This window comes from Tribolium madens, unplaced genomic scaffold (genome assembly GCF_015345945.1).
Source record: "Tribolium madens isolate multiple individuals breed KSU strain unplaced genomic scaffold, Tmad_KSU_1.1 Scaffold_97;HRSCAF=244;Tcas5.2_LG3a, whole genome shotgun sequence".
NCBI lineage: Eukaryota > Metazoa > Arthropoda > Insecta > Coleoptera > Tenebrionidae > Tribolium > Tribolium madens.
Window position 1 is genome coordinate 1,306,541 of NW_025401069.1, and position 23,406 is coordinate 1,329,946.

The 23,406-nt window shown below is 30.6% G+C and overlaps 2 protein-coding genes across 5 annotated transcripts; one reads left to right on the forward strand and one right to left on the reverse strand.

Annotated features, from left to right (window-relative positions):
• The first annotated feature begins 1,803 nt into the window (after window positions 1–1,803).
• LOC123015014 (b(0,+)-type amino acid transporter 1-like) lies at window positions 1,804–20,095 on the forward strand. Of its 4 annotated transcripts, XM_044414423.1 has the most exons (13): window positions 1,804–2,523; window positions 2,573–2,791; window positions 2,842–3,112; window positions 3,159–3,352; window positions 3,403–3,587; window positions 14,743–14,946; window positions 16,750–17,031; window positions 17,085–17,310; window positions 17,373–17,417; window positions 19,165–19,392; window positions 19,438–19,684; window positions 19,737–19,908; window positions 19,957–20,095. In XM_044414423.1, the coding sequence occupies exons 1-13, from the start codon at window positions 2,369–2,371 to the stop codon at window positions 20,022–20,024; spliced, it is 2,496 nt and encodes an 831-aa protein (XP_044270358.1). In that variant the 5' UTR covers window positions 1,804–2,368; the 3' UTR covers window positions 20,025–20,095. The 4 variants fall into 4 exon arrangements, 3 of the variants coding, with proteins under 3 accessions (XP_044270358.1, XP_044270360.1, XP_044270361.1); XM_044414425.1 differs by lacking the exons at window positions 1,804–2,523; window positions 2,573–2,791 and having other exon boundaries at window positions 2,978–3,112; window positions 3,159–3,186; window positions 3,240–3,352; XR_006413358.1 differs by lacking the exons at window positions 19,438–19,684; window positions 19,737–19,908; window positions 19,957–20,095 and having other exon boundaries at window positions 17,085–17,323; window positions 19,165–19,262.
• Window positions 20,096–21,416: 1,321 nt separating this feature from the next.
• LOC123014332 (ZZ-type zinc finger-containing protein 3) lies at window positions 21,417–23,399 on the reverse strand. Its single transcript, XM_044413393.1, has 7 exons — window positions 23,082–23,399; window positions 22,916–23,032; window positions 22,735–22,869; window positions 22,582–22,684; window positions 22,425–22,537; window positions 22,055–22,372; window positions 21,417–22,000 (listed from the first exon to the last, which is right to left on the reverse strand). The coding sequence occupies exons 1-7, from the start codon at window positions 23,229–23,231 to the stop codon at window positions 21,545–21,547; spliced, it is 1,392 nt and encodes a 463-aa protein (XP_044269328.1). The 5' UTR covers window positions 23,232–23,399; the 3' UTR covers window positions 21,417–21,544.
• Window positions 23,400–23,406: the final 7 nt, after the last annotated feature.

The following is a 23,406-nucleotide window of genomic DNA, read 5'->3' on the forward strand; positions in this document are numbered from 1 at the left end:
TAAAAATACATGTGTCGTGGTATAAATTTATCAGTAAATTTTAATTTTCAATAAAAAACAAAACGTATAAAATTGTTATCAAGTGGTCGCGTACTAAACAAAATATTTGAATTTTTTTGGTACAATTACCTTATTTTTATCGTTGTTCTAAGTATTAGTACTTTGATCGGAATTTACTATGGCTTTTTCGGAACCAAACAAAAAACTATTAATGAGTACTTATTTGGAGGAAATAAAAATGAACTTTTTTCCAATAGGAATATCTCTTGCCGTGAGGTAAATTTTAACGCACACTTTATTTGGGTTTCTAAAGACCACTCAAATATGGATATTTTTACACCAATCGACGCGTCTTCAGATAAGATATAATTGTTACCATTGCGCCAAAACGCTAACTTTATAAATAAAGCGGTTATTTGTAAAACAAAATTAAAATGCCATTTACTTTGCATTAGTTGGAAAGAGATCTCGCTTTAAGATGGTCATTAGAGTGAGATCTACCCCTTTCTTTCCAACTAATGCAAAGTAAATGGCAGCATTTTAGTTTTGTTTTATAAATAACCGCTTTATTTTTATAGAGTTAGCGTTTTGGCCCAATGGTAACAATTATTTCTTATCTGAAGACTCGTCGATTGGTTTAAAAATATCCACATTTCAGTGGTCTTTAGAAACCCATATAAAGTGTGGGTTCTCAGTAAATAATAATTTTCAATAAAAAAACAAAACGTATAACATTGTTTTCAAGTGGTCGTGTACTAAGCAAAATGTTTGAATTTTTTTGGTACGATTACCTTATTTTTATCGTTGTTCTGAGTATTAGTACTTTGATCGGAATTTACTATGGCTTTTTCGGAACCAAACAAAAAACTATTAATGAGTACTTATTTGGAGGAAAAAAAATGAACGTTTTTCCAATAGGAATTTCTCTTGCCGTGAGGTAAATTTTAAAACTTTCTGATTTCAAAAAAAACCTGCATTTTAATTTTAGTCACTTTTCAGCCGTAACACTCTTGGCTGTACCTGCCGAAATTTACAAATTTGGAGCGTTTTATTTGTATGCTAATATTTCTATGGTTTTATTGGGTTTTATAACTGTCTACATTTTTCTACCAGTATTTTTCAACCTGCAAATTACATGCGTTTATAAATACTTAGAAAAGAGATTTGATAGAAGAACCCGATTATTAGCTTCACTATTTTTTGTAATTTCGGAAGTAATGAAACTTTCCATTAGCCTTTACTCTCCGGCTTTGGCCCTTTCAATTGGTAAAAAAATGACTAATGCATTTACAGGGTGTTTCAGGTAAACGGTCTCACCTATAGGTTTTAAAGTATTTAGCAATTTCTTGCATTAACAATATTTGAATTGCAAAGGATAATGTTTATTTAATTTGTTAAGTTCTTTTGGGACTTTACATACCTTCTGAATACGTTTTTCGGTTATAACCTTAATTTTTTTCTTTACTTTTATTCACAATCACCAAAGTAATATGCCGATTCCTAACCTTTTAAAGGTTGTGAAACGCGTCATTATATCTCATGAGAAGTAATAATATTACTTCTCTTGGGCGGTAATATGCAGGATAAAGTTACAAAAATATCGGGAATATTTTGTTTCATATTGTCGAGTTACGCAAAATATTTTGCTAAATTAGCATTTAATTGTTTCTGTAGCAGTTTTCTTACTTCTGGGGGAGCGCACTATTCGATTTAAACAATTTTAATATCAGATTCACACATTATTTCAATATTTTCTTTGACATTTCTGAAATGTCAAAAATCAAACGCAATTTAGATGGCCTACCGCGTTTGGACCTTAACTTTGTTAGAATTTTATTTTATTCAAATTTTTGACTAAAAATGATGTGATTGTGAATAAAATAGCATGCAAACCTCGGTGGTAATGGCATTACCCCTTGTGCTTTATCCAATCTCGAGGTTTCGCCTCTCGATCGTATACATAAGCATTCCGGGTAATGCCATATTTACCACCTCGTTTGTAATGTACTATTTATGTTTTCAATTACGTAACAGTAAGTATTTAAATACCAAAAACTGTTAGTGAGACCGCTTCTATGGAAAACTCTGTATAATGTCGACAAAATTTTAATTTAATATTTTAGTTACCGGCTTTCACGTCCACTTGATTATAATTGTTATCAGTGCTATTTGTACATTTTACACGGCAGTTGGAGGTTTAAAAACAGTGATATGGACTGACTTTTTTCAAATAGGGATAATTTTTTTATCGCTTATAGCCGTCCTTATTTTTGGTTTCGCTGCTTCAGAAAATGTTTGGAACACAATACTTGTCGGTGGAAGACTTGATATTTTTGAGTAAAACATTTCCTAAGTACATCTACCTCTAATGAAAAGAAAAAGTTTCAGCTTGGATCCTACAAAAAGGGATACATTTTGGACATTTATTATTGGATTTACAATTCATTGGACCTATTACGTCAGTCTTACACAAACTGGTGTCCAAAAATATTTAACACTGCCTACACTAAAAGATTGCAATAAGTGAGTAAACATTTTCAATAAAGAAATCTGAATTAAATTTTGATATTAGTGCAGTGAAAATTTTTGTCGTTGTGATGGATTCAATCACAGTAATTTGTGTCTTATTGGGATTTTTAATTTATTCTCAATATGCAAACTGTGATCCTTTACTAAATGGAAAAATCCAAAAACACGAACAGCTAGTACCTTACTACATTATGGAAATTGCTGGAAATTTGCCCGGAGTTGTCAGTTTAACTCTAACTGGTTTATTATGTGCTTCACTGAGGTATGTTCTTTTATTTTAAGGAAGAACAAAATAAATTTTAATAATTCTAGCACAATTTCGTCAAGTTTAAACTCAATTTCCGGCGTCATTTATAAAGATTTTGTTACAAAATTTATAAAAAGTGAAATTTCTGAAAAAACGGCTGGGTATATTTTACGATTCATTGTGGTTATTGGTGGTATTGTACTTCTTTCGATTGCCTTCATTATAGAGCTCTTAGGTGATATTTTTCCTTTAGTCATGAGTGTGACAGCAGTTGTAGATGGACCGGTGCTTGGCTTATTTGCATCGGGATTTCTAATTCCAAAAATGAATGCCAAGGTAAAATTAATATGAGTTTTTTTTGCAATTATAATGATAATTTTAGGGAGCTTTTGGTGGAGCTATTTTGTCCGGTATTATCCAAGCAATGATAATAATTATTTCAAAAATATATTTATTTAATAAGGCAATTGTTACAATTCATAAACCTTTGTTAATCGATGGCTGTGATAATCAAACTATTTGGAGAAATTCTTCTCTAATCAGCCTTAATCATACTTCACATGACTTAACAACAGGGTATAAATTAATGATGAATGATGAAAATTGATTCTTTTTTTATTTTTTAGGAGCAAACCATTTTTTATATTTCGTCTTTCACATCACTACCAGTGTTTATTTGGAGCAATTGTAATGATAATTATTGGTCTAATTATAAGTCACTTCACCAAGAGGAATAATTTACCAGTTGACAAAATGTTATTCAGTCCTGTTATTCATCGATTTCTATCTGAAACTTCAACAGCAGAACAAGGTCAAGAGTTACAAGAACTTATGACAAATCACAAGAAAAAATGTGATGAAACAAAATAATAATTTAGTTCTAATAATTACAATAATTAAACCTTGCAGTTTGAGTTCAATAGATATAATTACATATAAATGTTACAGTTTCATAATGGGTTGCAAATCCTTTATGTTTAATTACCTCAGTGCATCTTTTCTGCATGGAATCGATTTAATTTATTAATATATTCTAAGCTTACGTTTTTCCACGTTATTTTTACGGTTTAGATTAATTCTTGTTTTGAATTGAAACCTCGACTGTTTTCTTCTCTTAATTGACGATCAATATGGTCCCAAAGATTCTCAATATGATTGAGATCTGAGCAGGCCATTGCATTACAGGTATTTGTTCCTTTAAAATCCAATCTTTTACAACTTTGGCTGTATGTTTGGGGTCATTATCGTGTTGAAAAGTCCATCTCAGCGACATATTATCTTCAGCAAAAGGAAGCATTTCTTCTCTTAAAATACGAAGATAAAGAAATCTATCCATTATTCCATCAATAACGTAGAGTGGTCCTTCTCCGTGACCGGAAAAACAACCCCAAAACATAGGGTTGCCACCACCATGATTCAAAGTCCCTTTTGTGTATTTAGAATTAAATCTGTTCTGTTTTGGTCGTCTTACCCACTGAATTCCGTCTGAGCTATGCAGATTAAACTTTGATTCACCGGAAAATAACACATTTTTCCATTGAGTAGGTGACCAATTTAAATGCTCTCTAGCAAATTTCAATCTGCGCTGTGTATTTTTGGCAGAAATAAACGGTTTTGCTGGTTTTTGCCCATAGAGTCCAAATTCATTCAGGCTTCGTCGAATGGACCTCACTGATATACCCACATTTGGAATTTGTTGTCTTATTTTTACAGCAGATAAAAATGGATTATTTTGAGAAAGTCTTTTAATTTTTTTATCAGTCACGTTATCCGTTTTACGCGGTCTTCCACTTTTTGGACCACTTACTAAAGTTTTTCTTTTTTTAAATAAGGTAATTGTTTTCGATACAACACAGCGATTTAAGTTCAATTTGTTTCTCACCCGCCTCAAATTTGTCTACAGGCTGATTCTTAAATAGACCGACAGAATTTTATCACAGCTTTCCAAGGATAAATGGAAATAATCTGTGCCCTTTTTACGTTCATATTTTTTAGGGGCAGAACCCCCTTGATCCGTGCCATTAACGGTGTTTATAAATTGTTGCAATAATCAAGTATATTTTCATCAAATTAATACTATGGTTTCCACTACCTGTGCTAATACTATTTAATTACGAACACTTCAGTGGCGTACGCTTTACCTCGAAAATAACTTTAATAAATTTTATTTGGAGAACGGTTAAACTAAGAATTTTTTCAATATTTTTTCCAGCATGTTCTCATTTGATACTACCAAGGATAAAATTTTGTCGGTCTATTTAAGAATCACCCTGTATAATTAGTTTTCTCAAGTCTTGAGACAGTTGTTTACCTTTAGGCATAATTACAACTCTTTAAAGAACAATTTTTGTAGGAACTGTTTTGCACTGACGTTGTAATTAACTTTGCAATAGGTAAACTGAAAATGTTTCTTTACTTTTGTCCTTAGCAAAATAGTAAAAAGTTCACTGTATTTAAAAACCTTATCCAACTTGACTAAAAAGCTTATAAAAAATTATCTTAAGTAGAAGTAAGTCTAGTGCACATAAATCGTTTTCGTTCTCATATTTATATGGAAAATAAATAAAAAATTCAATTGTTTCTTTACTTTTGGACGGCACTGTATATGGATTAAATACCGAAATTATAAAGTCTATTAAAAATATAATAATAACACCTATAAACTAAGTTAATTGATTTTTGCATAACTGAAAATATTTTTCCAGATTCAAAAGTTATACCAGTATATAAGAACTGATCCCAACGACCAAAAGAATTATCGACCAATATCTTACTTCTCATTTTTAAACTTTTTGAAAAGTTATTAATGTCCCAAACCTTGAAGTTCATAAATGAAAATAACATATTGTCTAATAGTTAGTTTGGATTTAGAAAACAATTATCCACATCTCATGCAGTTCTAGCTTTTGTTGACGACATACTTAAAAACTTTAAAGAAAAAAATATATGGAGCCTTGTTTCTAGATCTTAGTAAGGCATTTGACACAGTTTCGCATGATATACAGGGTGTTTCACACAACTTTACGAGGCTTGCGCCTAATGTACGCACCCAAATATACAAAATTCACAAAACACTAGATACAAAAAATACACATTTAATTATTCAATTTTTGTAAACTCATGACAGTAGTTGTCAAACTAATCACTGTTTCATTAATAGTCATAAACTGCAGTTTTTCAGAAACAATTATCTATTGTTCTATCAAGAGACGGCATGAACATGATTCTAGTTTATCTATCTTAATCACTAACTAACTAAAATGTTGTAATTTTTTAAAGGGTGAACAAACTAGAAAAGATTATCTAATTTTTCAAATTTTGTAATCGAGTTCGTATCGGAATATGTATTATTGATTGCATTTTACAGGCGCAGGCCTCGTAAAATTATATGAAACACCCTGTATTACTTAAAAAAATAGTCTACTCGTACTACAATATGGACTTTGATAGTGTTAAATTAATTGATTTGTACTTGAAAGATAGCGTTCAAAAAGTGAGTCTAGATGGTGTCTTATCTGGCGAACGTAACATAGAGTATTGCATTATTTTGTGGGAACACACTGGTTTAACAACAAGGATTTTCAGGCTACAACTTCGGACTGCGGACTGAGTTTACAAGTTTTTTTTTTAACTTTGATTTTACGCCAAAACTGCAAAGGAAAAATATTTTTTGCTTCAGGTGAAACGGGTAAATCTAGGTATAATTAAAACTTCATTATTCTGACTGATTCAGTGGAAAGAAAAGTTCATTTTTCTCTTGATTTTGGACTTAATTTTTCTCTTCGTTTTAAATCCCATCACATTAGCGGTTTTACTTTTTTGACAAGGGTGTACATAAGTACATAAACAAGTTCCCTTTTTCACATCCTGAAGAAATTACTACACAATAAAAATTCTATAACCCACTTATACAGGGTGATTCTTAAATAGACCGACAAAATTTTATTACATCTTCCTAAGGATAAATGGAGACAAACTTTACCCTTTTTATGTTTATACCTTTTAGGGGCAAAACCCCCTTGATCCGTGCCACTTACGGCGTTTATGAATTGTTGCAATAATCAAGTACGTTAATACCATGGTTACCACTACCTGTGCTAACACATCAGTGACGTTCGCTTTACTTCGAAAATAAATTTTATTTGAAGAACGTTTAAACAAAGAATTTTTTAAATATTTTTTCCAGCATGTTCTCATTTGATACTACCAAGGATAAAATTTTGTCGGTCTATTTAAGAATCACCCTGTATGTATAGGAGAAAATCATAAAGTCACTCATCCAGTTAACTTTGCTTTCATAGGTAAGGAAATACGCGTTGACAGATCAGAAAAATGATATACCAGAAGGTATATGAAACTTGTAAACCATAATTATTATGAATAGTGAACTAGGCACCTAATTGTTTCAAAAAACCGTTGTTTTAAATTTTAAGGTGAAAGAAATAAAAGAAAACAAATTACTACGTGCATACTACTACATACATTACTACATGCATTAACATGATCCTCAAATTTCTGGCTTAATTAAATTAACAAAATTGAAAGCGTTTTCAAGGAAAATTACATTTGCGTCAATCCGAATTTTCGATATTTTAAACGAGGCAGAAGAATATTTTGGAGAATTTGAGACTTGCATTTTAAAAGAAGAAACGAAATTAAAGTTAATTTTACACTCGTTCATGAGTATATTTATACAGGTGCGCCAGAACTTGCGTCCCAGAGGAAAATGCCATATAAGGTAAGATACCAGGAACATGGAAAAAATGTAAAAAAAAATTTATCTATAAAAATTTCGAAATTATCAGGGTTTACACTTTGACTCTATTTATTTCTGTTGCAAAAATAATTTTTCAAGTTTTTTTGCTATAGACTATTAAAAGAGGAAACAAGGAAGCTGTATCCTAAATTGTAACTCTATTCAATGTTATTTGTGGCTTTTATTGTCAAAATTTTTGTTCCTTTCGACAGATAGAATTTTTTAAACATTTTTTTCATGTTCCTGGTATCTTACCTTACTTAAAAAAAAATCTGGGGCGCGAGCTCTGGCGCACCCTGTATATAAAAGAGTTCCGTGACTGACTGACAGACAACGCACAGCCTAAACCACTGAAGCTAGAAACATAAAATTTGGCAGATATGTTTCTTTTTGATTAGAGGTCCGCTAAGAAAGGATTTAAAAAAATCAATCTCTAAGGGGGTGAAATGGGGTGTAAACTTTTAAATAAAGATAGAAACAAAAAAATTGGAAGATATGTTACTTAGCGTTTGTAAAGGTGCACCAAGACGAGATTTTTCAAAAAAAATAAGTTAAAACTTATTTACTCCCTTAGAAAAGGAGGTGAAACGGGGTGTATACGTTTAAACAAAAATGAAAACATGAAATTTGGCAGATACGTTCTTTACAGGATGTACAGGTCCGGTAAGAAAGGATTTTTTGAAAATCAATCTCTACAGGGGTGAAATGGGGTGTAAATATTTAAACGAAGATAGAAACAAAAAATTTAAGGATATGTTCTTTAGCGGTTGTAAAGGAGCACTAAGACGAGATTTTTAAAAATCAGTTTCTAAGGAGGTGAAATAGGATGTACACGTTTAAACGAAGATAAAAACATGAAATTTGAAAAATAGATGGAGAGTGAAGAAGTGCACTAATAAGGCACTTCTCAAAGACCAACCTATAACGGAATGCAATAAGGTGTAGACATGTAAACGAAAACATATACTTATATGAAATTTAGAATTTTTATTTTTGAGGGTGTAGAAGTGCACTAAGAAGACACTTTTTGAAAATTCAACGAGGTGTCATTTTCTTAAGAATTGGCTTTCTGCTTCTGCGTTGTTTTGAGTTAATGAATCTAGAAAAAAAAAATAAACAGACTAACTTCACATTTCTTCTTTGAAAAACAACAAAAGTTTATATCTAAAATCTGCGTGGACGAAGTCATGGGTATACAAGCTAGTCTAAATATAAAATGAACTTTGCCGTATTCCTGGATATCGCAATGAAAGTGGTCACTATATATTATAAAGCCAACTCATTTCCTGACCAGGGAATGGAACAGGTTAACCGCAACACCTCAAAACAGTCGATATGGTAGTCGCAGTGTTGGAATGAGACGGGCAGTTCAAAATATTCGTTAAACTTTGTTTCTGTTTAATATAAAATGAAATTTGAACTTGTCTGTTTGATATTTTATCTTATTAAATTGACTATGCTAATGCAAATTTTAAAAACGAGTGTTGTGACCCCTATTAAACATTGGTGTAATTTACGCCACTGGAAAAAATGAGTTTCATTTGACGTTTTCCTTGTCATTTAAGGAACTCATATCCTTACCTATGAAAGCAAAGTTAACTGGATGAGTGACCTTAGAAAATCAGCAAAGTAGCTGACCTCTGGTGTCAGGCTTGAAACTATCCAAATGGAGAAAACATATTTTGACAATATCAGTTTTCCATTTTTATTAATTTGACAAGTCAATGTAAATATGAGTAAATGCAAGCGTTTTTGCTCCATACCTCATTGCAAAAACTATGTGAGAGGGTTTATTTCAATGTATTACTTTCTCAAATAGAGATTTCAACTTTTAGCATTATGATTTTAAATAAACAATTACTTTTAAAAAACGTTAGGTGGCATTAAATAAAACTTTTAAGTTGTCGCAAAATTCCGTCAAAATGCCACAAATACGTCTAAGCTACGCGCCAAAATTAGTAAAGGAGACATCTGGCACATTAACTGGAAACTATTCAAATGAGGAAAACTACAGTGACTATACAAGGTGATTCACGAGGAATAATAAGCCTGACCATATTCTCGATGCAACCACCATTACTCTTCCCAAGTTATTTTGCGACAACTGTAATGTTGGTTGCATCGAAAATTTGGTCAGGCTCATTATTCCTCATGAATCACCCTGTATTAGTCTGATACAGTCACTGTAGGGAAAACATTGATGGTTTAGTACCATCTATTGGTAGCTGAGTTTCTCCTATAAAGTTTTGCTACGTCGGAACCTGACTACGACTGAAATTAGAGTGACTATTAATATAGTCACTGTAACTAAAATCAGCAGGAAAGAAAGGGTTAAGAAGGGCGTGATCACGTATCTTTGGCGATTCAAGGCTGTTTTCGGAAAAACTCAAAATCATCTTTGAGATAAAGGATCAAACTAGAGTTTGACAACATTCCTGATTTTCGGTTTTATCATCTTGACGAGAATAATAGCCGTGGTTCTGTGGAGAAAAAGCTTTGATTTCTTTGTCCGCTTCATATTTTTTGGTCGTTTTTCAATGATGTTTGCATGTGCAGCCTGGTCCAGAAGTAACATTTTATATATACTATACTTATACCGGGTGAATAAAAAGTATGGAACCAAGCGTTTTTTCGTAAACTAACCACTTTACGAAAAAAATAATTAGTGTAGCGTAAAATACAATTAAAACGTGACTATTTATCAAAATCAAATAATTTCAAGCGAACATTTGGCCGAGTAATCTATACAGCGTGCGCCAGAACTCGCGCCCTAGAGAATATTGCCAGGTAAGATACCAGGAACATGGAAAAAATGTAAAAAAAAATTATCTATAAAAATTTGACTATTTATTTCTGTTGGAAAAATAATTTTTCAAGTTTTTTTGCTATATGTTATTAGAATAGAAAACAAGGAAGCTGTATTCTAAATTGTAACTCTGTTCAATGTTATTTGTGGCTTCTATTGGCAAAATTTTTGTACCTTTACTAAATAATTGTAAAAAAAACATATACAAGATCATCAGTATCATTAAATAGACATAGAAAAATGTCAAATGTAAAAAATAAATGTCAATTTTTTTTGACAGATACGATTTTTTAAACATTTTTTCCAGGTTCCTGGTATCCTATCTTACTTGAAATTTCTCTCTGGGGCGCGAGTTCTGGCGCACCCTGTATTTCCAACGATAAAACTTCAACTTGGATAAATTTTTACACAAATTTAAGAGTCTTAATTACAGATAAGTTGTTTATTAGATCGACTTATTGTTGCCGATGAATGATTTGTTTATCACGGTTTGCGAAAAAATCGATATTACAATTCAACTCACATAACACTTGACCTTAATCACAGTAATTACTTAATTTATTAGTTGGATATTAGAGTGCAAGTCAGTGCAAAAGGAAGCTACAAATTACGACTCTCTTTATACAATAATTACGACAATTACCCTTCACAATCGCCACACACACACAACATTTTGGGAAAATTTCGACTTTATTGCTCAACATCGAATGGTTTAAGGGTCATCAATATTTGTTTACCACACAAATCACCATATTGTTTGAATTTCGATATTGCAAGATATTAAACAGACAACATTATTATCATTATTGCTTTTATTACAATCGCAAATGCAAGATTTTTTTGGCGTATTTTGGTACAGAGTTGCGCGTATGCATGTATGTATTTCTATTGGTCATTATTTTCACGCAATGTGCAACTAATTTTCTTCAACGAATATTTGTTCAGACGTTGAAGTGCCGCGCTCAACTTTAAATTGTTGCTATCTCTTATCCTCTTCAAATTAAACAAGAGATTAGTGATACGATTCCGATATCTATAATTTAAAATTAATGTGAATGAACGGTTGTCAGTGCTCAGAACAGTTTATTCGAATCTGGTGAATGCACATAAGTTACTTCTTCAGGATTAAACAATTATGCAGTGATTTCAATTTTTCGTTTTTTAAGGGGAATTTAATAAAAATTAAATATGACCGGTAAGTGAATTTTCGTTAGTTATTTTATGAAAAATTTAGTTTTTTATTTTATGTCCTTTGATAAGTGTTTTTGACATTCAGGTGATTGATAAATTGATATTTGTAATACATAAGATTTATCTAAACTAATTGTGTAATGGAAAGCAACGAAACCTTACTTTTGTGACAATAAGTGATGGATTGTAGTAAATTGGAGTAAATGAAAAAATCTGTAAAAACTTTAACTTTTTTTTTTTTAATTTATTACAATAAAATAAAACTAGAACAAATAAAACGACTATAAACTGTCATCAAGTTTTCTATTGATTTTATAATAATAATAATTAAACCTAGTCCCAATTTAATGTCCTGATTGGAATTTTATGAAAATCTATTGTCACATAGCCATAAGAATTTGGAGTAGGTCTTGCTCATTTTTCTTTATAAATAGAATTCTCCAGATTTGGAATACTCTCTCTCTCTTTGCATAAAGAGTGTGAAAATTGACTTTTCACCATTTTCCGCATGCGTCAGGTTGTCGTGGAAACGTGGGTGTAACACTCCAGGAAAATAGGGCATCCATGGTTATGTCATAATTTACACCTGAGAGTAATTTTTATTCTTAACATAGTCAGAATCTTTTTTTCTTAAAAATGCAGCCTCTAAAACAAAAATTCTATAAATTTTATGGTGAGAATTGGCTTTTGTACGTATTGCACTCAAAATTTTGTACATAGCACTTATTAGAAACGACAAAAATTGGAATATTAGGCTGCCAAACAAATTAAGGATCCTAAAATTGTTATTGATTAAAAATAAACAGCATTTACTTGTCATTTACACTGTAATCATTTATGCCCATGATCGTGTTTAATTATACCTTGGTTGGTAATTACTGATTATTGCTTATTTACAAATTGTTTAGAGGCAAAATGTAACAGATACTATACATGTGACAGTGCACATCACAGTTTATTAACCTTGAGAAATTTTCACGTAACATTTTATTAAGTAATAAGCTCTTCGCTAGAGAAATTAATTTTTTATCACGTTTTGTATTATTTTATACCGGCACAATAATAAAGATATCTACAACTCTTAAAAATATAGTTACTGAAACCAGAAAAAACTATAATAAAACTTTTTTTTTGTAAATTAAAAATTAATTTTTATACTATACAGGTGTCCCAAAATTTACCGAACAGCTTTATGAACCTAACTTCACAGTTATGTTGAAATAAAAGTTTAAATCTAAATTTGGTGTTTTTTAACCCAATTCGAAGTACGTACTTCGTAAAGAACTAAATGCAAAACATATGCACCAGAAGCATATAAGCTGAATGTGTTACATGAAATCACGAAAAAAATTGTTCAGTGTAAATTTAGTCTGATACAAATGGTCTGCTAGTTGCTAACAATTCAAAAAGGGCGGAACATTCATCTTCTTACACTTTAAGGATTATAATAATTTTCACAAGATGTTCCGCGACTTTTGCAACTCTTTGTATAAGTGATGTGTTGAATAAATAAGGAGTCTAAATGTTAAATATTTATGTTTCTTAAATAAATAAGTTTTATCCGCAAACATAACAAAACTAACCACTTTTATGACTAATAAATGTCACAAATAAAAGTTTCACGTTTCAGCCACGGTATAAAAATTCTATTTTTCTACTTAAGCGTTTTTACTTTTACTATGACAATTACCAATGTTGTTGTCTCTTTTGCTGCTTCAGCAATTTCTGGAGAAGTCCATTACAGATCATCAACGTTCGGAATTTTGTACTAATAACTGCACTAGTTAAATTTTTTTTTTTAAATTTTAATTGTTAATTTTTTGAAAATCTCAACATAAATTCGGATACTGACGCGTGATGTTTGTCTACAAGCATCCGTTGTTAGTTGCAAAGTGTCCTGATTATTTATTTATTTACTTGCTAATTATAGTGTTGCTCTTTATTCTCAATTTGTATTACATTTGCAGATAAATAAATACAAAGTGGTTATAAATGATTTTCATCTAGGCAGCTGTGAATTTTCCATGTAAAATAAAAAATGCCGCTTTACGAAATAGGGGTACCTACTTGTTTTAATTAAAAATAAAAAAATCGTTTACTAAGCTTCCACTTCCAAAATAGATTTCAATTATAAACTTGTTTTCTTCCAAAGTATACATTATTATCAATTATTATTGGAAATTAGTTGAAACAATAAAAGTTTAATTAACAACGATTTATTATTAATTAATAAGTGACACTAATGATAGAACTAGAGCTTTCAAAAAAGTAGAGCGGCACTAATAAAGTTACATGCAAAAAAATTCCAAAGCTGGGTTGATGAAAATCATTTATAACCACTCTGTAGTATGTTATCCGGAGTAAAACTAAGTTTATATGGCTCAGCTAAAATAAACTTTCAGCTTCGACACATAAACTACCACTTTTACCTATGGTAACGTAATATACTATTTTATTCAATTGTCCAATTTTTCTGTTCAAATATCTAGACGAATAAGACATTTTTTCGTCACAAGCTGAAAAATATTTATGCAGTAAAGGTCCAAAATAGTTATTTTTGTTACATGTACCTAAAATACAGTTTTTGTGGACAAATTGTTGCAGATAAGATCGCAAAAACTTTTTAGAAACTTGTTAAAAACAATTTTTTTGTTAGAGCTGCCAAAAACACTTTCAAACTTCTATATGATTAATATAATCAGAGCAAATATTTCTTGAAAATAATGAGCTCAGATTTTAATTACCCTTCCACTATAGTAACCACATTGTTTTTTTCTTCTGTAAAAACTGTATTTTATGTACAACATACGTGCACTTAAAATAACTAATAAAATTATATTAAGTCCAAAAACACTCATTTTAATACAAATTGGAAAAATGGTGTTTAGTAAACCAAATTTTTTTGTATCCGCTCCCAAAAGCTATTTGTCGTCCTTCAAGAATTCAAAATTTATGGGTTGAAAAATAGTGTCGTGTATTGAAATAATAAAAATTAAAATTAAAGTTAAAAAAAGGTCGTACTTTTGCAGACAAAAGTATCATTGAAAAACGGTGTTTTAACTGATTTTTTGATTAGTTGTTTAACCTATTAAAATTTTATTTAAAAAAACGACTATTAAATCAGTAACTTGATAAGTTTAGGCAAAATTTTCATAATTTTTACTTTCTGTTACCACTTCACGTTAATAAAACTCACCATTTTTTTATTTTCAGGCACTGTAGCGAACATCAATGGCGATGCCAAACAAGGCGTCCAACTCAAACGCGAACTGGGCCTTTTTTCCGCCATAAACCTCATCCTCGCCGTGATGATAGGATCCGGAATCTTCGTCTCTCCGGCATCTGCATTGGAACATTCCGGTTCAGTAGGAATGTGTCTAATCGTATGGACACTATGTGGAATCATCTCGCTTCTAGGTACCCAATTACACAGGGCGACAAAAAAAAGTCATGCCGTCATAACTTGACGAATTTTATTTTATTTTAATTTTGTTCGTCTCAGTAAGACAAATCAAATGCACTAAAAAAATTCAAGTCCACACACTCTGAACTAAATAATTTTTCTCTAATTTAAATGAATTTAAAATACTTTAACTTTAAAAAATCATTACTCAATAACTATTAGGCCGATTCCCTTTAAATAGAGACCATTCTAAAGGGATGGACTTGCCCTTTAGAATGATATGAAATTTGAAATTGAATATTGGCAAACTTTCTCGAACAATGTTCGAAGAAGTTCGAAGTAAATCGAAATAATCTAAGAAAAACCCTACGAGTAATTTTTTTTCATCACCATCGTGTAGAGCATCTTTTTATTAGTAAGAATCCACATTTTTAAAATAAAATACCGAGTAGTTTTTAAGATCCTATGATTTTTTGAAGTTAAGGTTTGCTGTTCAGGTATTGTTCCATATAGGAAAAATGCATGTTAATCTTACTTAAAATTGCATTTTTATAAAAGTATTTGTTTTAAGACTCTTCTTTTGCTTAAAAATGGTCAATTGCATCTTCTTTGTTCTAATTAGAATAAACAAAAACTGTTTCTTTACTTAAAATAAACAAACAGTACCTGCGTACTAATTAAAGCAAATAAAGAGTTTTTTTGTTCTAAAAATGATCACTGATCATTGAGCGAAAAGGATCTAGAAGTTTAAAACAGTAGCTTAAAATATAAGAGCAAATCTTTTTCAAATTAAATCACTTTCCATTCAAATTCTAAATTGTTCAATTTCTTCTAGCTTTCTGAGTTTTTTTTGAAAATGTTCTCATGCAAAATGTTGAATGCAATAAATCAGTTGCTTCGTGTGCAACTGTTATCACAACAACTACTACCTACAAAATAACTGAAGCTAATCGTAGAATGTACCAACAAAATAAATCAGGTGACTTTTTGCATTTAACATCACTCGAAAGTGATGAGAAAGCATTTGCTTAGAACATTTTCAAAAAAAGTTCAGAAAGATAGAACAAAGTGAACAAGTCAAAATCTGAATGGAAAGTGATTTGATTTGAAAAAGATTTGCCCTTATATTTAAGACTCGTGCCTTAAACTTCTAGATCCTCTTTGCTCAATGATCAGTGGTCATTTTTACAACAAAAAACTCTTTATTTGCTTTAATTAGTACGCAGGTACTCTTTATTTGTTTTAAGTAAAGAAACAGTTTTTGTTTATTCTAATTAGAACAAAGAAGGTGCAATTGACCATCTTTAAGCAAAAGAAGAGTCTTAAAACAAATACTTTTATAAAAATGCAGTTTTAAGTAAGATTAACATGCATTTCTCCTATTTGGCGCAATGTTTGATTAGCAAACCTTAACTTCAAAAAATCATATCTTGAAAACTAGTCGGTATATTCTTTTAAAAATTTGGATTACAACTAATAAAGAGATGCTCTACACGATGGTAATGATGAAAAAAAATTTACTCCTAGGGTTTTTCTTAGATTACTTCAAATTTATCATAGCATCCTAAAGTGCAAAGCCGTCCCTTTAGAATGGTCTTTATTTGAAGGAAATCGGCCTAATAGTTATTAAGTAATGATTTTTTAAAGTTAAAGTATTTTAAATTCATTTAAATTAGTAAAAAATTATTTAGTTATTTGATTTGTCTCACTGAGACGAACAAAATGATATATAATTCGTCAAGTTGTCACGACATGACTTTTTTTGTCGCCCTGTGATTTTTCAAAAATAAATAAATATTTTCACAAACAAATTTCAGGAGCTCTGGCGTTTGCTGAATTAGGCACTGTTATTCCCCGTTCGGGGGCCGAATATGCATACTACATGGACGCTTTCGGCCCCTTACACAAATTCTGGGGCCATCTGCCCTCATTCATCTACTCGTGGATCATGATTGTCATAATAAAACCGGCAGAAGTCGCGGTTATTATCTTAACATTTTCCGAATATTTGTGCCAACCGTTGCTAGATCTGATGTGTATACAGGCCGAGTCGGAAGAGGTGAAAAAGGCGGTCAAAACTGTGGCCTTACTTGCCTTAGGTAAGAAAAAACTTTTTTACTCATCACCCTAAATCAATTTTCTTTTCCTTAAGGTATTATAACATACATCAATGTTTCAAGCGTGAAACTTTACGTCAAAGTCCAGAACATTTTCGGCGGATTTAAGGTTTTCGCATGTTTGATCGTAATTTTTGGGGGGATTTATGAAATAATCAAAGGCAACACTGACAATCTAAATAGGGGTTTCCAGGGTACGAAATACACACCAAAAAGCATTGCTTTGGCGTTTTATAGCGGACTTTGGGCTTATGATGGATGGTAATAAGAAATTGTATTAAACCAGTGCTTGGAAATAGCACATTCTCATTATTTTTTTACAGGTCTGCCGTCACTGTTATCACTGAAGAGATAAAACGACCAGAAGTGTGAGTAAATTTTATACAGGGTGTCCTAGCGAGTTGTTAAAGTACATTATTTATAGTCTGTTCCATTTAATAAATAATAATTGTCAGTGTCAAAATTAGAAAGAATTTTCGTTGTCTGGCTTTAATTGAAGAAATTGATGAACTAGGTGTATTGCTCATCCCAAATCCGAGTACGCAATGTAGATCTAATTTCTCAATTTTCCCTTTTAAAGCGATATGAACTACTTTTATACCCGATTTTGACATTGACAATTGTTTATAAAAAAAAAACGGTTAATACCTTTAGATATTCAAATTTTAGAAAATTTATAGTATAGGCAGTCGATAAATCTAGTGAAATTATTTTCATCTATACAGCGTGTCACAATATAAACTTGTGTTTTTTTTTAATGAAACACCCTGTTTCTTGGCATTTTTAGGTATAGCTTATAATTTCTATGTTTTTAAGCTAAACTTTTGATGGCCGATTTTGTTTAGTTTGTGAAATAAGTTGGTTGCCTTGACGAAAACATACTCTTTTTTAAAAATTTATTGCACAAAAACTTAAGACAGTTAGAAAGAAAAAAACAGTTTAAAGAGGAAAGTACGAACTTTAAGACTATATAACATTTTTTAATGTATTACAGTCGAAAAGTTAAAAAAATGTAGGTTTGTTAAAAGTTAAATCATATAAAAACTTTAAATAGAACACCCTGTTTTTTATTTTTGCATCTATAATAGATTGTTAAATTGTCTTTCTAAAAAATAAACTTTTAATGTTTATAATTGATAAATTAAAAGATATGTTTCTATTTTGCGTCTGAAAGAAAGCTTATTCCGATACTAAAACCGATGTTTTAATGAGCCATTTCAACACGGATTTGGATGCTGAAATAGACTAGTACAATTTACTTTCTAGAGATTGGTAATGATGATTTTCAGCGGCGTTTTGAGCGATTTCTGTTATTTCAGGCGGTGTACATGAAATATTTGCAGTATTAATTGTTAATGCAACAAAATTTTGAAAAATATTCAGGGCTTGACACTTCGAAAATCGAATTTTTCAAACTTTGTGACATTTATTATCAACCACCATCTTATGAGGGCAAAAGTTTCTGAATTTTGAAAAATCGACTTTTATGTTAAAAAAGTACATAAATAAAACGCACAAAATAGAAAAAATAGTATAAAAACTGGTTTCAAAAGACGTTTGTGGGAACTTTGAGTAATAGTGAAATACATTTGACAAAAGAGGAAAACACTATTAATTAAAAGTAATGTTTTTGGAAAGATAATTTAATAATCAGAAACAAATAGATGCAGAAACAAAAACAGGATGTTTCATAAACTTTTTAAGAAGTTATTTAATTTTTAACAAACTTTTTCATGTTTTAACGCAACACACTAAAAAAATATTGTAATCTTAAAGTTTGTACTTTCTTTGCAGTTGTAAACAAATACTGATTTTTAGTTTTTGTGTACTAAATTTTTCAAAAGAGTATATTTTTGTCAAAAAAATAACTTATTTCAAAAACTAAACAAAATCGACCAATAAAAGTCTACCTTAAAAACACCAACAAAAAGCTACCATTTCATTTAAAAAAATATAAGTTCGTAGTGTACTTATTTGTGGGTTAAAAATAATTTCAGGCGATGCACTGGTTTAGTATTTATCAATTTTAACAATTAAAGGTCAATAATGGATTTACTATCTCGCTGGGACACTCTGTATTTCTAATGTGTAAAATTAACCCAAAAATAATTTCAGAAACATTCCAAGAAGTATAATGATAAGCGTTCCTATTGTCACTGGTTTGTATGTCTTCATGAACATGGCATACATGACAGCTTTATCAATTCCTGAGATGATAAACTCGCCTGCTGTTGCTGTAACATTCGGCGAGAGAGTTTTAGGGCCGATGGCCTTTTTGATACCTCTGGGGGTGGCTTTGGCGACGTTTGGGTGTGCCCTAAGTATACAATTCGGAGTCACTAGGTACCAAAAATGATCCCAAAAATGTCAAATAACTTGATTTTTCAGGGTTTGTTACGCCGCAGGCCAGGATGGTTTAATGATAAAAAGTCTTTCGTTCGTTCATTATGAACGTCTAACCCCGTCATTTGCTGTTGTTTCTCAGGGAATTTTATCGTTACTTTTTATAGTAGCTGGTGATATTGTTGAACTGATCGAATTTGTCAGTTTTCTCATTTGGATATTCTACGGTTTGGCTTTTGTGTCGTTGTTGGTCTTGAGGAGGACCATGAGGGATGCTCACAGGCCGTACAAAGTGTGTTGAATAATTTTTGATGTTTCAGTTTAATGATTTAATTGTTTTCAAGGTACCGACTTGGATTTGTATTTTTGTTTTGTTAATAGCAATTTATTTGAGTGTCACACCGATAGTAACAGATCCAACTCCCAAATATTTGTTTGCTCTAGCGTTTATTTTGTTGGGCGTTTTGGTTTATTATTGGTTTGTTTACAAGAAAAGGACACCAGAATTGTTTATGAGTAAGTTGTTTTTTGTGTTGTTGATTTATTATTCTTGCGATTTTTTAGGAAAATTTACAAGGTTTATTCAGATATTGTTTGCGGCTGTGCCACCCGATAATCCACATACTACATAATGTATGTATAATTATTTATCGCTGTTATGTAATTTATAATTACAGTTGTAATAAAATGAAATAAAAACAGAGATGTTGTAATTTTATTCTTCGAAGAAATAATGAAGATCCATTTAGGAATATCGCCAAATATTTTATTTTTTACTACACATATAAAAGATATAACATTTTCAGTTTTACAAAAACTACCTACTCTTAATTTATTTTAACTAGAATCGAATTTGGAACAAAATTTTTGCTTCCCCCTTTGGAGAATTAAAAAAAAAAACATACTTCAATTTGATGTAATTTTCGTTATTCTTACAACCCTATATTATTTTATTTTGTAGTGTTCAAGTATTCTGTATTAATTCGCATTCTTTTCCAAACTTTTAAGTTTTTTGAACATCTACAAGTTTTTTATAAACTTATTTCAAATTGTCCGGTTCATAATTTTTTATTCAAAGAGGTAGACCACTGAATGATGATTTCAGATTGTCTAATTTTCAAATTTCTGATGTAAATTTTTTTGGTTGAAATTGTAAACACAATTGCACTAGCAATAATTTAATTAACACTAATACAATTTAAATTATGTCAAATTAAGAAATATATAAACAACGTAACTTTTATTAATTTCTCAATAAAAACGTTTTGGAATACCTAGCAGGTTTTTTTGCAGGAATAAAGCATAGTACACGAATATGTAAAAAAATACTGCAATCTGTAACCTTCATTTCGGTTGTATTACATCAAATATTTTGTGAAAACAAAACTATAAATAAAACACGAAATATCTCAAAATTTATTCATTTCGCAATAAAAACTTTATCAAGCAAGAAATTTGATTGCAAACAACAATTTTATTCAATTTCACTGAAGAAATCTAAGTAACATTTGAAATAGCATAAATATTGAAAATTTAATTACTTATTTATTAGCATTCCACCGATAAATATGTCGAAATAATTAAAAAATAAATGAAACAACTTAGTGATAAATTAAAAACGAGATTTAGATTTTTTGAGACTAAAACACAAATCACTAATTTGAAATTTAGATAAACAGAAATTTAGAATAAATTTTGTGAGAACAAAATCAATGAATAAAAAACAATTCAGAATTTATTAATTCCTCAACCAAAAAGTCAACCTTTCTTTTTAATTATTCGACTCCAAACAACAACAAAAAAGTTAAAATTTCGCTCCAAGACTCCATCATTTCAAATTCATTAAATAATCTTCAATTTAAACAAAGACTTAAATTGAGAAACTGCAAAAATTAAATACTCAAATAAAATTTGTAAATATGTTTCAATTCCATCAATTTTTTGTCAAAATAACTAAAAATAAATAAATTCAACGTTTACTTATTTCTTGGACATTGTTAAATTATTAAATCAAAACGCAAATATGTAAAAAAAACGTTTATTGCAAATAAAAATTATCATTTCAATTAATAAATTTTGTGAAAACAAAGACAATAAATAAAAACGAAACAATTCAAAATTGTCAGTAAGTTCCCAACAAAAAACTCAATCCTTAATCAAGCAACAAATTCGAGTGCAAATAATTGTAAGAAGGATTTTCAATTTCACCGAACAAACCTGAACTCAACTCGGCCCCAGATTCCTCATAATTTCCAAAATTGAGCTTCGGTATTTCTTCACTTTTATTTTTATCGTCTATTTTATCACTTTCTTCGACTCCATTTGCCATCACTTGATCCTTAACAGTATCAGAAATATCGCTCATTTCTTCATCACTTGATTCACTATTCTCATTATTTCTATCCAAACTTCCACTATTTGACTCAGAGTCACTCAAATAGTCAATTTCTTTACCACTGCATGCGATTAAATTGTGGTTTAATGGATGGTAATTATCGGAATATATTTGCGTTAAAACACAGTCGGTGCAAAAGTCAATTGAGTCACTTTTGCAAGTGTTGCAATGCCATCTGGTGCCTACTATAGGCTCCTCGCCGCAAAAATCACACTGCAAATTGCAAAAAATCAATTATAAAAATATATCAAATCTGTGTAACTTTACTTTAAATCCAACATGGTGATATAAGTTGGACCCACTTTCATTATCTCTAACTTTGGCTTTTCTTATCTTTTTTAAAAGTTCTAATTGTAATTCAGTCTCACTCTTTTGGGGCAAAACTTCACTTTCCTGGTGGTAAACAGAAGAAATCAGATAGTTTGAGCTTGTGGATGGTTGCGGAATTTCCTCTTGAGTTTTAGAACTAGGACCAGGAATATTATCTAAATCATTCATAACGACAGGAACACACAAATCAGGAAAAAAAGTTGTGGGTTTCCACAAATAGTGATTGTGACGCTGATGCTTATGCAATGAAGTCCTCTGTAAAAAAATCGGTTTTTTTTTTGGTGTTCTCACATCATTGATAGGTCACCTTGTGTTTTTCAGCTGCTTTTGGAATCCTGCCTGGAATAGGCAAACCAGCTTTATACAATTTTACAAAATATTTCTGAATTCGGCTTGTGACCTGCTGGAGTGTTCTATTACCTAAAATGCGTGTTATTTTTTTTTTAAGAAATTTTGTAACTAACCTAAAGCATCAGCAATTTTTTTAAATCTTCTCATTTCAACCGGTTCAGGAGGGTAAATTTGAAGTAACTCCTCTAAACGTTTTTGCTCTTCTGTCGTCCACTTCTAGAATTAAGTAAATTTAGTTTAAACGGATTTTAGGAGAAGAGCTGTACCCCGTGTGAAATTTTTGATTCTTTTTTAGGCGTTTCGTGTTTTTTCTTAACAGTTTCAGGACCGTCTGAATAAATAAGTTTGAAAGTCTCCTCCGGGATTTTAACGTCGTATTTTGACCAGTCAATAACCGGCAACTAAAATTCGTTACTTTTAACAAATTCAAAAAAAAATTGCTATTACTTCAGGCATGCAGTGCATATCTGGCATTCCCAAAGACTCTCCTTTTACAATTTTTTCCAAGACTTTAGCCGGATCTGCGAGTGCTTCTTTTTTCAACTCTACAGCTTTGTTATAGTCCTAAACATTCCTTTAATCAAAAAACGAATTAAATTTGACACAACACTACCTTTATTGCTTGTTTTCTCTGAGCACATAAAATGAGCAAGTTTTTAAGCACCTCACTATAGTCTTTATTCCCCCTCAAAGCCAAGTGATCTGTTTCGAAATAATATAAATCTTCTTCAGGATTTATATCAGATTCTTGTGTATTCGTCATTTTTGTTTACTTTTTTACTTGTAAACTTCAAACAACCAAATATATACAAACTTATCCTTCAAGTCCAACTGTATGCACTCTCGAATAATTTAATTACAAATAATTAAAAATATAAACATTACACACGTGAAATTGACAGGTGTACTATAACCTAACTTTTGGTCAAACTTTTGAC